Source organism: Carassius gibelio, chromosome A10 (assembly GCF_023724105.1).
Source record: "Carassius gibelio isolate Cgi1373 ecotype wild population from Czech Republic chromosome A10, carGib1.2-hapl.c, whole genome shotgun sequence".
Classification (NCBI taxonomy): Eukaryota; Metazoa; Chordata; class Actinopteri; order Cypriniformes; family Cyprinidae; genus Carassius; species Carassius gibelio.
The window spans coordinates 3,730,751-3,744,625 of NC_068380.1; the positions used below are offsets into that span (position 1 = coordinate 3,730,751).

The 13,875-nt window shown below is 31.1% G+C and overlaps 2 protein-coding genes across 2 annotated transcripts in view; both read right to left on the minus strand.

The window, feature by feature from the left end:
• LOC128020863 (myosin-IIIb-like) overlaps positions 1–2,486 on the minus strand; it is a 44,205-nt gene extending 41,719 nt beyond the window's left edge. The window contains exons 1-3 of the mRNA XM_052607623.1: positions 2,286–2,486; positions 2,106–2,171; positions 1,893–2,023 (exon numbers count right to left, since the gene is read on the minus strand). Coding sequence (XP_052463583.1) covers positions 1,893–2,023; positions 2,106–2,171; positions 2,286–2,387 — 299 coding nt within the window. The 5' untranslated portion in view covers positions 2,388–2,486. The remainder of the gene's footprint in view (positions 1–1,892; positions 2,024–2,105; positions 2,172–2,285) is intronic.
• Positions 2,487–4,712: 2,226 nt separating this feature from the next.
• On the minus strand, positions 4,713–13,142 carry LOC128020864 (boophilin-H2). The gene is made up of 8 exons (XM_052607624.1): positions 13,088–13,142; positions 10,381–10,480; positions 8,158–8,425; positions 6,748–6,942; positions 6,490–6,654; positions 5,378–5,437; positions 5,135–5,213; positions 4,713–5,061 (listed from the first exon to the last, which is right to left on the minus strand). The coding sequence occupies exons 3-8, from the start codon at positions 8,225–8,227 to the stop codon at positions 5,004–5,006; spliced, it is 627 nt and encodes a 208-aa protein (XP_052463584.1). The 5' UTR covers positions 8,228–8,425; positions 10,381–10,480; positions 13,088–13,142; the 3' UTR covers positions 4,713–5,003.
• Positions 13,143–13,875: the final 733 nt, after the last annotated feature.

The following is a 13,875-nucleotide window of genomic DNA, read 5'->3' on the forward strand; positions in this document are numbered from 1 at the left end:
AAAGGACCTCTACATCCCTGAAAGACAGCGGAGACCAGGACAACTAGAGCCCCAGATACAGATCCCCTGTAAAGACCTTGTCTCAGAGGAGCACCAGGACAAGACCACAGGAAACAGATGATTCTTCTGCACAATCTGACTTTGCTGCAGCCTGGAATTGAACTACTGGTTTCGTCTGGTCAGAGGAGAACTGACCCCCAACTGAGCCTGGTTTCTCCCAAGGTTTTTTTCTCCATTCTGTCACCGATGGAGTTTCGGTTCCTTGCCGCTGTCGCCTCTGGCTTGCTTAGTTGGGGTCACTCCATCTACAGCGATATCGTTTACTTGATTGCAAATAAATGCACAGACACTATTTAACTGAACAGAGATGACATCACTGAATTCAATGATGAACTGCCTTTAACTATCATTTTACATTATTGATACACTGTTTTCTTAATGAATGTTGTTCAGTTGCTTTGACGCAATGTATTTTGTTTAAAGCACTATATAAATAAAGGAGACTTGACTTGACTTGAATAGCAACTGAGAAATTACCACGAGGCTCCAATTCTGACAAATACATTAAGCCAACCTTGCTGACGGTAAAGCAGTGCAGAGTCTCAGAGGAAGCTTTCACACAGGAAAGACCTTAAATATGACACCACAACGAGAACAGCTATCAACCACGCTATTAAGTTATGGAGGAATCCAGGAACTAAAATGTATCTGAAACTTTCTCAGTTCATCTTGACAGAATTCTCACCTGACAGCTTGAAAGTCATAACAGATATATACTTAAACCAGTTTTGATTAACGCTTAAATTACATTTTTTTCTTGCAATTTTGAGTTTATATCTCACAATTCTGATATTTTTCACAATTGTGAAAAAAAACAAAAACAAAAAAAAAAACTTATTAAGATATGAACTCAGAACTGACATATATTGCTCGAGATTCTCTGAAAAAGTCATCACTGCAAGATATAAACTATTAACACATAATTCTGCAAAGAAATGTCGTAATTGTGAGACATAAACTTGCGCGATAAAATGTCACATTCACCTTTTTATTTTTTATTCCATCGCAAAAAAAAAAAAAAAAAAAAATAGAATTCGGAATTGTGAGATTTAAATTCGGAACTGTGAGTTCTATGACTTTTTCCTCCTCATTATTTTCCCCTATAATTTATTTATTAATATTTAAAAGTAAATAAATATAATTACTTTAATCATTATATATTTTACATCATTATTATAATTATATTTGAACACAATCCTGATTACATTTTCTCTATTAATTCTGCATAATTCTGACTTTTTTCCCCTCAGAATTCTGATTTGATGTCTTGCAATTTTGTTTTTAGAGAAATAAATTATTTATATATATATATATATACATATACATATATATATACATATATATATATATACATATATATATATAACATTTATTTATTAATATATAAAAGTAAATAAAAATTACTTTAATCATTATATATTTTACATTTTCTCGCAAAAGTGTAACTCAAAGTTGTGAGTTTATAACTCACAGCTGCGTGATGTAAACTCACAGTTCTGAGAAGAAGAGTCAAAAATGTGAGATATGACCTCACAATTGCAAAAAAAAATAAAGTATATATATATATATATATATATATATATATATATATATATATTTTTTTTTTATTCTATGGTGGAAAGGCAGTGTTTTTATGAAATGACACTGACACCAGGACTCGTCTGATGTGTCTAAAAAGGGAATGCTGGTCTTGTCTATACATGCCTCACTGAAAAAAACCAAACCAAAGAAAATCTCCTACTGTACAGACCCTCTAGAGTCAAAAAACCCCTCAGACAAGCGTTCCTAGAGAAACCAGTGGTTCTGCTGAATGATTTACTCCCAACACAAACCTGATCACGATACACTGGTTCCTGGGTCCCGTGGCCAGACGTCCCATCATGGACTGATACGCCCGGTCCGCCACAGCAAATATATGAGGAGGCAAAGACTTCTTCTCATGGCACTTGTACTGCTCAGACACCTGCACAGGAGACCAGTTCAGCCACTGATTTAAACATGCTTACTGCTCACAAATCTTCTTTTGTAGCTAAAGAAACACTTACCTCTTTTTCATAAATTGACAGATATTTAAACGGGTTAATAGCCACCAAGATGTCCCCTACATAGGTCTGTAAATATGAATTCAGGTAGTCATATCTCAGTGATGTACACAGAGGCAGTGGAGAACATCTGAGCTGGTTGTTTGAATCATGTGTTGTATTTCTGAGATGTGCTTTACTCACATAGATGAGGTCGTGTGTGAAGCGTCCAGTCAAAACCTCCAGCAAACTTTTCTCTTCCAGCTCGGAGAGACTCGCCAGATCTTCAGGCAGCTTCTCCTCCATCTCTCGTCTCTGATGTTGTTCGTGAGATTAAAACGGTGTCACATCACCAAACAACAAGCTGCTGTTTTCATGCTTCTATCCAGGATCTGTCGGGTCACACAGCTGCTGATTCAGCAGACTCTCTCTCTCTCTCTCTCTCTCTCTCCCCGCCCTCAGCTCACACACACACACAACTATCATTAACCCTTTCATCACAACAGTTCACCCTAAATTAAAATTCTGGCATCGTTTAACCCCTTACACTGCTGTTTAAGAGTTTGGGTTGGGTAAGATATTTAATGTTTTTACAGAAGTCTCTTCTGCTCATCAAGCCTGCATTTATTTAATTAAAAATACAGAAAAAAACTGTAATATTGTGAAATATTATTGCAATTAAAAAACATTTTTTTTAATTTAAATATACTTTAAACTGAAATTTATTTCTGAGATCAAAGCTGTATTTTTTTTTTGCATCATTACTCCAGTTTTCAATGACACGTGATCCTTTAGAAATCATTCTGATTTATTATTTATTAATAATACTGGAAACAGTTCTGCTGCTTTCATTTATTATTTTTTTTATCCTGTGCTACTTTTTTTTCAGAATTCTCTGATGAATGAATAGCTAAAAAGAACAGCATTTATTTAAAATAAAAATATTTTGTAACAATATAATATCTGTCGTTCAAAACTGTGACGTCGGTAATTAATTCTTTTTTTTTTTTAATAAATAGGAATTTTTATAAATTTAATTAATAAAATAATGCTGCAATTCAGCAAGGATTTTAAATTGATAAAAAGATTTATATTGTTATATAAGACTTTATCCATCAAATAATCCTGAAAAAAGTATCATAGTTTGTAAAAAAAAAAAAAATGAAAAAAAAAATAAAATATTGAAATAGAAAACCATTATTTTAAATGGTAATATTAATATTAGTTTTTTTCTCTCTGAATTTCTGAAGAAATAAATGCAGCCTTGATGAGCAGAACAAACTTCCTCAAAACACAATTAAAAAATCTCACTGAATTCTGAACAGCAGACAGTGTATATATCTTTACAAAATCCTCTCATTCCTGTAATAAATAAAGTTGTTATAATTAACTAAAACTAATAAAATGCTTTTAAGAGTTGAAACTAAAGCTGGAATAATAGAAAATATAATTAAAAGATGACTTAAACATTAATAAGCAACGTTGGCTTGGCAAAAAAAATAAACGTGTTTAAGCTGAAGTTCTGAAATTACTAAAAAAATATATATAAAATATAAACATTTATAAAAAATTAAAAAGGCACACCTAAAAAAACTTAATAAAAAAATAAAAAAAATGCTGTATTTAAATTGAGAACATCTGAAGTGAGTCTGTAGCCACCACACATTCAGATTAATGGAGGATCAATGTTTTTCAGTGGGAGAACATTTAACCGTTGGCATTTTCTCCACGCGTCACACTATTACCTGTTACACTAGTTCTGCACTACAGGTTAATGAATCTTATAACCTGTACTGTGTTTTCTGGAAACATCATCATTGGTTGGATGATGGTCATGTGACTGGGACCTCACAGGAGTAAATGAGACAATTCCACCATGACCTGATCAATGACTTGTGCTTGAATCAGTCCGATCTCTTATTTTTGCCTGCCATCTGCATTTAACACATGCACCACTTTAAAACGATAATATACATACAAATATAGTATTTATAATAAAAGTATTATTTATAATAGTATTCAATACATTTTATTAAATATAATATCATATATTTAAAATGATACTGAATCATTTCAGGTTTAGGATTAATGCTATTAGTATTAGTTTTAAGTTTTTTTTAAATTTGAGATTAGATGCTATTTATTTAAAATATATCATATTCAATATATTATGAAATATTGAATTTTAAATATATGCTAGTGAATATCACATATATTTTAATATATAAAAAATGAATAGTAAAAATAAAATATGACTTATATTTAATACATAAAATAAACATTTGATTTAATATATTTAATATTAATTCTGTGAAAAATGGAAAGTGATGTAAAAAAAATCCATCTGGATCCATCTGCATTTTACAAAAGCACAACTTTAAAATAATTATATACATACAAATTTAGTATATATATATATATATATATATATATATATATATATATATATATATATATATATATATATATATACACACACACATACATACATATATATGCTTCTGCTTCTTTATTTGAATCTAATCCATTATTAATATTAAATATTATATAATTAATACAATGTATTGTATTATAAATACAATTTTATATTTTATTACATATATTAAATATAAAAAAACTAAACAAATACAATTGTATTAATGTATGATTTATTGTATTAATACAATATCTCTTTAAAAAAACAATATAAAACACAGAAAAGTAATGATTTGTTTGTTACATCATCTTTGATCAGGTACATCTGTGAAACTGCTGCCATATATAAAACAAAACAGGATTGCTTTTAGTATTAAACTGCTTTACATCACTAGTTTATCATAGACATCAATATTTATCATTTAACCCGATTGCTCAATAACTGTTCAAACATGATGTACAAAAGCACTAGTAAGGTATGTACAAACAAATTGTGTGAAGAAATATCTATTTCATTTCGATATCAGACGTCGGCACTGGCTTTCGTTCTGCTTTCTTGCTTTTTCTATGAATGAAAAGATATATTTTAGATACTTTATATTGTATATTGCTATATATATATATAGATAGATACTTACTTCTGGAGCACAAACACTACAATCGCAGAAATGACAGCACCAGCGAACACAATCCCACCCAAAACTCCCACAATCAGCCCTGAGAGAGGAAAAATACCTGATCAAAACATGGTTATGAACTCTTGGATAAAGGCTTTTTTCAATGCACTGATGTAATGAATGATGAAACGTGCAGCTCAAGCATCAGCAGAGCTTTTATGTCAAACCACAACAGCGGCAGCAATTAAATATAAGAAACTGTACCTGCATTAACAGTCTTCTCATCGGGGTTTGGCAGGTCTCCCAGCAGCCGTCCGGATCGTGCTGTAAAAAAACATTCATATATATTTACAACAGACTGACTGACCTCTAGAGGACAACAGATGAACACACACTCCGTCACCGAACAAGCTGCTCAAACTCTTTTTTTCTGTGTGAATCTATGTTAACATGTTAAAATCAGTTGTTGCTCAAGAGACATTTCTGAGTATTATTCCCAATGCAATGTTGAAACGGTTGATGTCTGTGTGGAAACTGATACATTTGATTTTTGTCAGGATTCTTTGATGTTCCAAAGTTCTAAAGTTGTTGAAAGTTCAAAAGAGCAGCATTCATTTGAAAACAGAATCTTTTGTAACATTCTTCGCTGACACTTTTGATACATTTAATGTGTCCCCGGGTCACTTCCTAAAATAAAATAAAATTATAAATAATTTGAATTAGAAAAGCTCTTTGCTACTCCAAGTCATTATTTTCACAGTTGACTCAAAAAGCTCAAGCTTACAGTCTAATTTTTTTTATTAATTTTTTTTTAAAGCAGTAATGTTTAGGACATGTTGTTCTTTGTGCATCTAAAATGAGGCTTTATCTCACTTTTAAAAAATGCTAAGTTGGGTCAAACATGAACAAACCCAACTGTTGGGTTAATCTTTATTTTATTTTATTTTGGGGGGGTTAATCCATATTTGACCAAAAGATGGTTTGAAACAGGGAAGCATTTTGCAGTAACATGCATCAGTTGATGTAAAGAACAGAACAAGATCAGTTATTAAGTCATAACTTACAACCACATCAAAGAAAACAAAACAAAACAACCTTTCATACACCTGTTGTAAATACACTAACTAAAGAACTAATAAACTTCCAGTGAAACTGAGGGTTTGATTATTAACTCATACACTCTCAGAAAAAAGGTACAAAAGGTATAAAATGGGTCACTGGGGCGTTACATTAGCTACAAAAACAGAGGAAATGAGTTGTACCTTTTAGCTTTTGTACCTTACTGTCTGCAACGGTGACAGCAGTTTCTTCTTTTACTTTTTTAGAAACCTGTTCTGTGTAAACAAGTGCTGATGACAAATGAGAATTGAACTCACCACCACACATAGCCTGACAATCCTCTCGAGAAACAAAACGGTTGCCGTTTCCATTGCAGCCTCTGTACAAGAACATAAGGCACATCTTCTCTGTATTGTCGTAGTAATACTTCGGAATCGAAGCGAAGCAGTCACCTTCGTCCTTTGGCAGAGAGCAGACCTTATCTGATGGACACGAGGGAGAGAGCATGAACAATAAAACCTCACTTCACTCATCTCAAATCATCAGATAAGATGCACACTTGTTGATTGTTTTACCGTCATCCGGGTAGATCTCGTGAGCTTTGGGCGAGCATGCTTTCACACACTCTTTAACGCTGTTGAAGCGGTTGCTGTTGCCACCTTGGCCTTTAAAGAAGAACGGGACACAGAGCTCTTTCTGCGGATCATAGAAAAACTTCAACAGCTTTTCATCTCCTTGTCCTACATCTTTGGGATCTGTACACCGGGGGCCTGAAAAACAAAACAAAAAACAGAAACAACTCATTATTATCTCAAGCATTTGGACACAGCTTTTAAAGCTTCTACTTAAATGCATTATAATATTTGTCTTGTATTATACAGTTAAGTTGTTCTTTTTTTTAACTCAATAATATTATTTTAAAAATTAAAATATTTGTTCTGTATTTGACAAAGCTGATTTTAGTTTTTGAAACAAAATATTTTTATAATAATTGTTCTGTATTTAACAACAAATTGTTTTTAAATTGTTTACATTATTTTAATAAATAAGTATATACTTTAATATTTGTTCTGTATTTGACAAAGTTGCATTTTATTTTTTAAAATACATTTTCATCATTTTAATAATAATTTAAGCAATTAAATATTTGTTTTTTTATTTGACAGCTGATTTTAGTTTTTAAAACAAAATATTTGAATAATAATTCAAATATTTAAATATTTGTTCTGTATTTGACAATAAATATTTTATTTTTTTATATAATTTTAATAACAACGTAAATACTTAAATATTTGTTCTGCATTGGAATATTTTTTCAACAAATTAATTTAATAATAATTTAAATATTGAAAAAATTGCTCTGTATTTGACAATAAAGGTGATTTTATTTAGTAAAAAATTGTAATTGTTATATTTATTAAAATATGACAAATGTTTGTTCTGTGCTTGACAATAAAGTTGATTTAATTTTTTTAAACAAACTATTGCTTTAATACCTAAATTATTTAAATATTAAAAACAATAATTACAAAATAATTAAATAATTACGCAAACAGCTCAATCAGATCCATTCTCATCACATTAGGCATAAGATTTAAAATAAATGTGTGCATATTGTAAATTAACTTTAATAAACTTGGTTTCACTTCCTTGATGGCCTTTCAGGAAATTCACATATGGTCCTCAAACACAGATCACGGTAATGTGATCGAAACGTGTAGCTTTGACAAGTTACAGGTCGTCATAGAACAGTCATTTAGACTCTTTAAATAAAAAGATTTGAAAACAGATCAAATACATTACTTTAAAGAGTAAAAGTAAAGTTTTTCTATGCCAAACTTCTGAACTGCAGTGCATTAATTGCAAAAGGCAACAACATGTCTATTAGAATTATTATCAACACATTTAATGCAGAACAGACACTTCCTGTAAAGTGTAGAATAACTGCAGAAGAGACAGAAATGACGAGGTCTGTCAGAACTCACTCTCTGATGAAGCAGAAACTCCTCCGAAGCCCAGAAGCACCAGCAGGACACACAGAGTCGATCTCCTCATGATGGGATTGTTCAGATTGGACAGGGTTCGGTCCAGTGAAGCTCCAGCAACGACTAGCTCCGTTTGAGTCCGGCTCGCGTCCTTTAGACCCTCTTATCAGCTCAGTGTTTATGATCAGGGTGTGTTCCTCTCACACCGAGGCCAGTTTCTGTCATAAAACCTGTCGATGACTCCTTTACCACCTACTCTCCCAGAAACCTGTCCATGATCGCACATTAGACTGAGAAATGATGCGTTTCAATAAACATGTTTCATTTGAAAACATCTGATATTTTACTGAAAAAAAAGGCAAGTGAGTTTGAGTCAGCTTAATGTTCCCAGCAGAAATGACAAAACATTAATATTAAATTATTTTAATAATCATTTCAATAACTAAACGCATTAAAATTAGTTTTGATTCTAATATTGCTATTTTAATAACAATTTAAATATTAATGTTCACAGGACATATGACAGCATTACTTCTAATAAATATAATGTAATAAATAAATAATTAGAATTTTTATTAATTCTGATAAATATGAAATTATTTTCTAATGATTTAAATATTAAATTAAAATGTTTATTGATTTCAATAATTATAAAAAAAAATTAAATAAATTTGTAATAATTATTATTATTAATTTAAATATTTACATATATATAAAACATATATTTAGTTAAATATGTTTAAATATTGCATTACAATTTGATTTAATTCTGATAATAAATTATTATTTTAATAATAACCTAAGTAAATATTGTGTTAAAATGTTTATTGATTCTAATATTACTATTTGAATAACAATTTAAGTATTAATGTTCACAAAAATAATAGCAGCATTAAGTCTAATAAATATAAATTATTTCAATAATTTAAATATTGAATTAACATTTGTATTAATTCTGATAAATATAAAATTATTATTCTAATAATTTAAATATTTAATTAAATTCCAATATATATTTTTTTATATATTTTTAATAATTATTATTAATAACTTAAATATTTAAATGCATATAAAATATGAATAATACTGCATTACAATTTGAATTAATTCTGATAAATATTCAATGCAATTATTTCAATAATAAATATTGTATTAAACATTTTATTAATTCTAATATTAATATTTAATAACAATTTTCCAATAGTAATTTTTCCAATAATAATTTGAATATTGCAATTTTATTACATAAAATGTGTATTAATTTCAATAAAAATTTAATTATTTTTAAATTGTTATTGTTTATTTAATAATTAAATTGGTAAAACCTATTAATAATTTAAATATTTAAATATATTTAGTTAAAATATGTCATTTATAACATATTTATAATATGTTTGTATTATAATCCTGATAATTATTACATTATTGTATTTATTATAATTAAAATATTTAACTATTGCATTAAATCTTTATTAATTCTGATAAATAGTAACTTTTAAAATAATAATTGAAATACTGCATAAAATTGTTATTTCAACAGATACTTTTTATACTTTCCAAACTTTTGTTATTTACTGCAAACATTTTTCTTTATTAACTATAACAGATATTGATGTCACAGTGAAATGAATCAAAAAGTTTTAGTTTATTATTCATAACATTTCTTAAAATTATGTAAGCATTAAAAATGTGTGTGCGACCACAGAAAACATATTTAAAGAAATGATTAAGTGCCGTAAAACAACAGCATCTTACATATGTCCTATTAAAGAGAACTGCTTTATAGTGTAAAATAAATGAATTCAAATGAATAAAATGACATTTTAATGGCGCACCTCATTCATATTTCTGGGTGCTCTATGTACATCAAACACATTATTATCCACTTTATTAATAGTTTAAATAGCACTTAGTCTCATCCTGATATTGTGTCTTAATTCTGAGATATGAGCAATCATGAACTCTGATCTATTCCCTCATTAGTCTCGATGGTGTTGACACTGAAGGAAAAGCTTCATCCGGGAGTTTTAATGAGACACAGAGGAATAGAAAGCATTTCGATATCATGTACTTTAACCACAGAACCAGTAAACATCGGCTGTTCTTCAAAAAACATGAGAGAAGAGGAGTCATATATCAACCAGATCAATAGATTCTTACAAAAGCAGCTGTACAAAAAATTAATAAAACAAAATAAGTTAAACCTGCTCAATATTCTCTTACCCTTTGGACTCTTTTCTGACGGCACCCATTCACATCCATTGGCGAGACACTGATGCAATGCTACATTTCTCCAAACAAACTAATCCTGATCTCAGATGATCTGAGGGAGAGAAAATATTCAGTAAATGTATTATTCAGTTTTTTTTTTTATTTTGTACGGTATTTAAAATTTTATTGCATTATACATTTAGAAAAACAAATTAATATTAATAATATATATATATATATATATATATATATATATATTTTTTTTTTTAAATGTATAATCCAATAAAATTTTAAATACCGTTCAAAATAAATAAAATAAAGGAAACCAGAGGAACTATAATTTAGACCGAACAGAAATGGTTGGCAATTTAAAATACATAATGCAATGAAAATGCAACAAATAAAAATAAGAAAACCTACAAATAATAAAACCACCTTTTCCATACCCCCCCCCCCCCACCCTCAAAATAGAATAACAATATACTATTAATATTTATTTTGCCTGATATTACAATATTAATTATTTATATAGCACATTTCATACACAATGGTGATTCAAAGTGCTTTACATAAAAGAAAGTAAAATAATCATGAAGAAAAATAATTACAAAAATAAAACAAGCAATTTTTTTACTTTTAAAATGATTTAAAAAATGTACTTATTTAAAATGAATTTAAAAATAGAAACAGAAAATAATTTCACATTAAAAAAATTAATTGAAAATACAGTGCAATCTGTTCGGACATTGCACAGTGCTCATTCAGCTAAACAGATGAGTTTTAAGTCTAGATTTAAGATTTTAGTTTAATATCATAAAAGCTGCATGCAAAATAATTATTGCATATTTAGCATTGGATTTAGATGGATTTTAACAACCTTTTGCCCAATGAAAAACTTGAAAACCACATTTTCTTTTTTAATATTCCCTAATAAGTGCAATAAAATGGTACAAGCATGCATTGAAACTACAGACTCTCTATTAATAACAATCCTCCAAGTGTGTATGTGTGTGCATTAAACCTCTTATCAGGGACAGACTGAACGCTTCAATGAAAGGTTACTGTGGCAGATGCACAATAACTGATGCATGCATGCAGGGGCGGATCTAGAAAAATATTGATGGGGTGGCGAGAAGGGGGCAGGAATTTTGGAGGGGTGGCAACATATGGCAGACGTGTATATACTGAATTTAGTCACAGTTATCACAGTTTGATGATAAATATATGTGCACACGACAAAAGGACACAGGCTATCATTTACAAACTTAATCTCATGCAATCATGTCTTGCATTTGAAACAGTTCATATAAGGAATAAGTGACCATAAGCACCACCACACTCACTAATGCATACAGTATGCATCAACATGTCATTAAGAGCATTATAAAAGGTTCAGTGTTATCAATATGTCAATTTATTATAAGAAACACAAGATTTTAACAGCCATTCACAGATGGGGAGACTCAAAAATATGGTGTTATTGTTTTGACAAATTTAAATTAAAACTTCTATGAAAACTTGTGTGATATTCCTTTAAAATAATGTTTTAGTAGATCTTTTTTTAAGTATATTTTACTAAGCAATATCTTACATAATTTCTTTGAGTTAGACCAAACTTTTATTTTGGTGGGTTGTAACCAGAGTTTCTGTGTTTTTTAATAAACTATTATGATTAGCTAATATTTGAAGTATAGCATACTCTACTGTGCAATAGTACTATATTTATGTTTGAGTTTCTTCAAAGTTATACCAGAATGTTATTTTGACAGGTTGTTGTAAAGACATTGCTGTTTCTGTCAGTCTGTGTATACGATACGAATGAATGAGGATAGTTTTATCAAATGAAATGGCGAAATCTTCTCATAGCGCGCTGACGTGCACATGTGTAGCATACATCATGCATCAATATAGTGAAGAGCTGAAAACACCACGCGTGCTTCAGTGTGTGTGTGTGTGTGTGTGTGTGTGTGTGTGTGTAGTAGCACACATTCCCAGAGACGTGTATAACAACACCTTCAGGGCCGCTGCTGGCCAAATGGTGCATAAGCAGGATTGTATTGTTGTGCCCCTCTTTCTCAAATGCTACTGACGTTAGAAAAGTGTATACCAATATCGCATGTAACTTTAGAGACGGTTTTTTTTTTTCTAACTTTTTACTTTTAGTTTTCTTTTCTCTTCGCTGGATTGCTGCTGTACTCTACCCGGGCATAGATGTTCATCCATCAATCATGAACATTCAGAAGCAAACATGAGGAGCGAGCGGTCGCGAGCGCGGATGGGAGAATGGAGGACGTTTTTTTTTTTTTTTTTGGAGCAACTGGGATAGTGCCCCCTCTGGGAGTTGGTGCCCTAGGCAGATTGCGTAATCTGTGTGTAGGGAGCGACGGCACTGAACAGACACTAGTCCATATCGAGATTTGATTAAATGCTCTACTTTTGATTTATTCATTCAAAAATGGCCGAATTGCGTGACGTTCTGCTTTATACAGCAAGTTCAATTTCCGCGATTCAATCCCTGTTTTTCAAACACAAACGGGGTGAATTTATGAATGAAAGTGTGAAGGTTCTGACACAAAACGAAGTTGTTACTTATCCTCACGCTTTTTAAAAGTGGGTAACGTATCACGTAGTAGACGACACCACTGTAACGTTATTTATTTATCATCTCAAAGTCTGTGCTTTCATTAAGCTCCATTTATTGATAGATAATCAATTTTACCTAACTTTTCCTCCTGAGTCTCAGGCCGGTGACACACTGGCTGCGTGGCGTGAGCGTGGCATTTCTGCTTCGTGTCTGTTGTGTGACGGCTGCTTCGCGTTTTCTGTGTCTTTACCATAGACTGTAAAAAAATACGGACGTAGTGTTCGTGATGTCACCCATAGACTCTTCAATAGCGGTTTTGAAGCCTAAAGTGTGCAGAGCGGGCAGTCGCCATCTTGGCAGCGCGTCACCGCGCGACTCTCCCTGATAATCAAACATGGGCAAAAAGGCGGGAGCTGATTGCTGAAGCCACGCCTACCTAGCGCGACGGCATTGTCGGCAATCCACCTGTCACTCAAGTGGCCACGCCCTTAATTAGGCAGAACTTTAAGGCTTAATATAATTTAAACGGATGAGTTATAAAAAAATTCACCCCCCTCACAGTTGTCATGAAGGGCAAAATTAGCAATATAGACCAAAATCATTTTTTTAACCAGGCTGTAAACATGTTTTTTTCTGCTGTAAAGTTGGGCAGTTTAACCATAGACAGTAAAAGAAATGGACACAGCGACCCCATTGGAACTCAATTTAGACGAATGAAGCCCAGTTTTAGCGTTTTTTAGCACTTCCGTTTCTGACGCGCAGACTCAAACGAAGCTTGACGACGTCAGCAACCTGTCTGGCAGATGTAAATCTTCTAGTAGCTGTGTGTGCAAACTGCCATCGTTAATCTTGCAGAGACGGCGAGCTTGAGCGGGGAGTTCTTTGTCGTGAGTGAGCAGGAGTAAGTAATCTGATTAATTATT

Bases quoted from the DNA above. Each gene is read 5' to 3' on its own strand.
- LOC128020864 (XM_052607624.1), bottom strand. From the start codon at position 8,227: ATGAGGAGATCGACTCTGTGTGTCCTGCTGGTGCTTCTGGGCTTCGGA. The intron at 6,943-8,157 runs GTGAGTTCTGAC...TTTGTTTTTCAG, and splicing joins AGTTTCTGCTTCATCAGAGA to GCCCCCGGTGTACAGATCCC. The intron at 5,062-5,134 runs GTAAGTATCTAT...TTTCATTCATAG, and splicing joins GTAGTGTTTGTGCTCCAGAA to AAAAAGCAAGAAAGCAGAAC.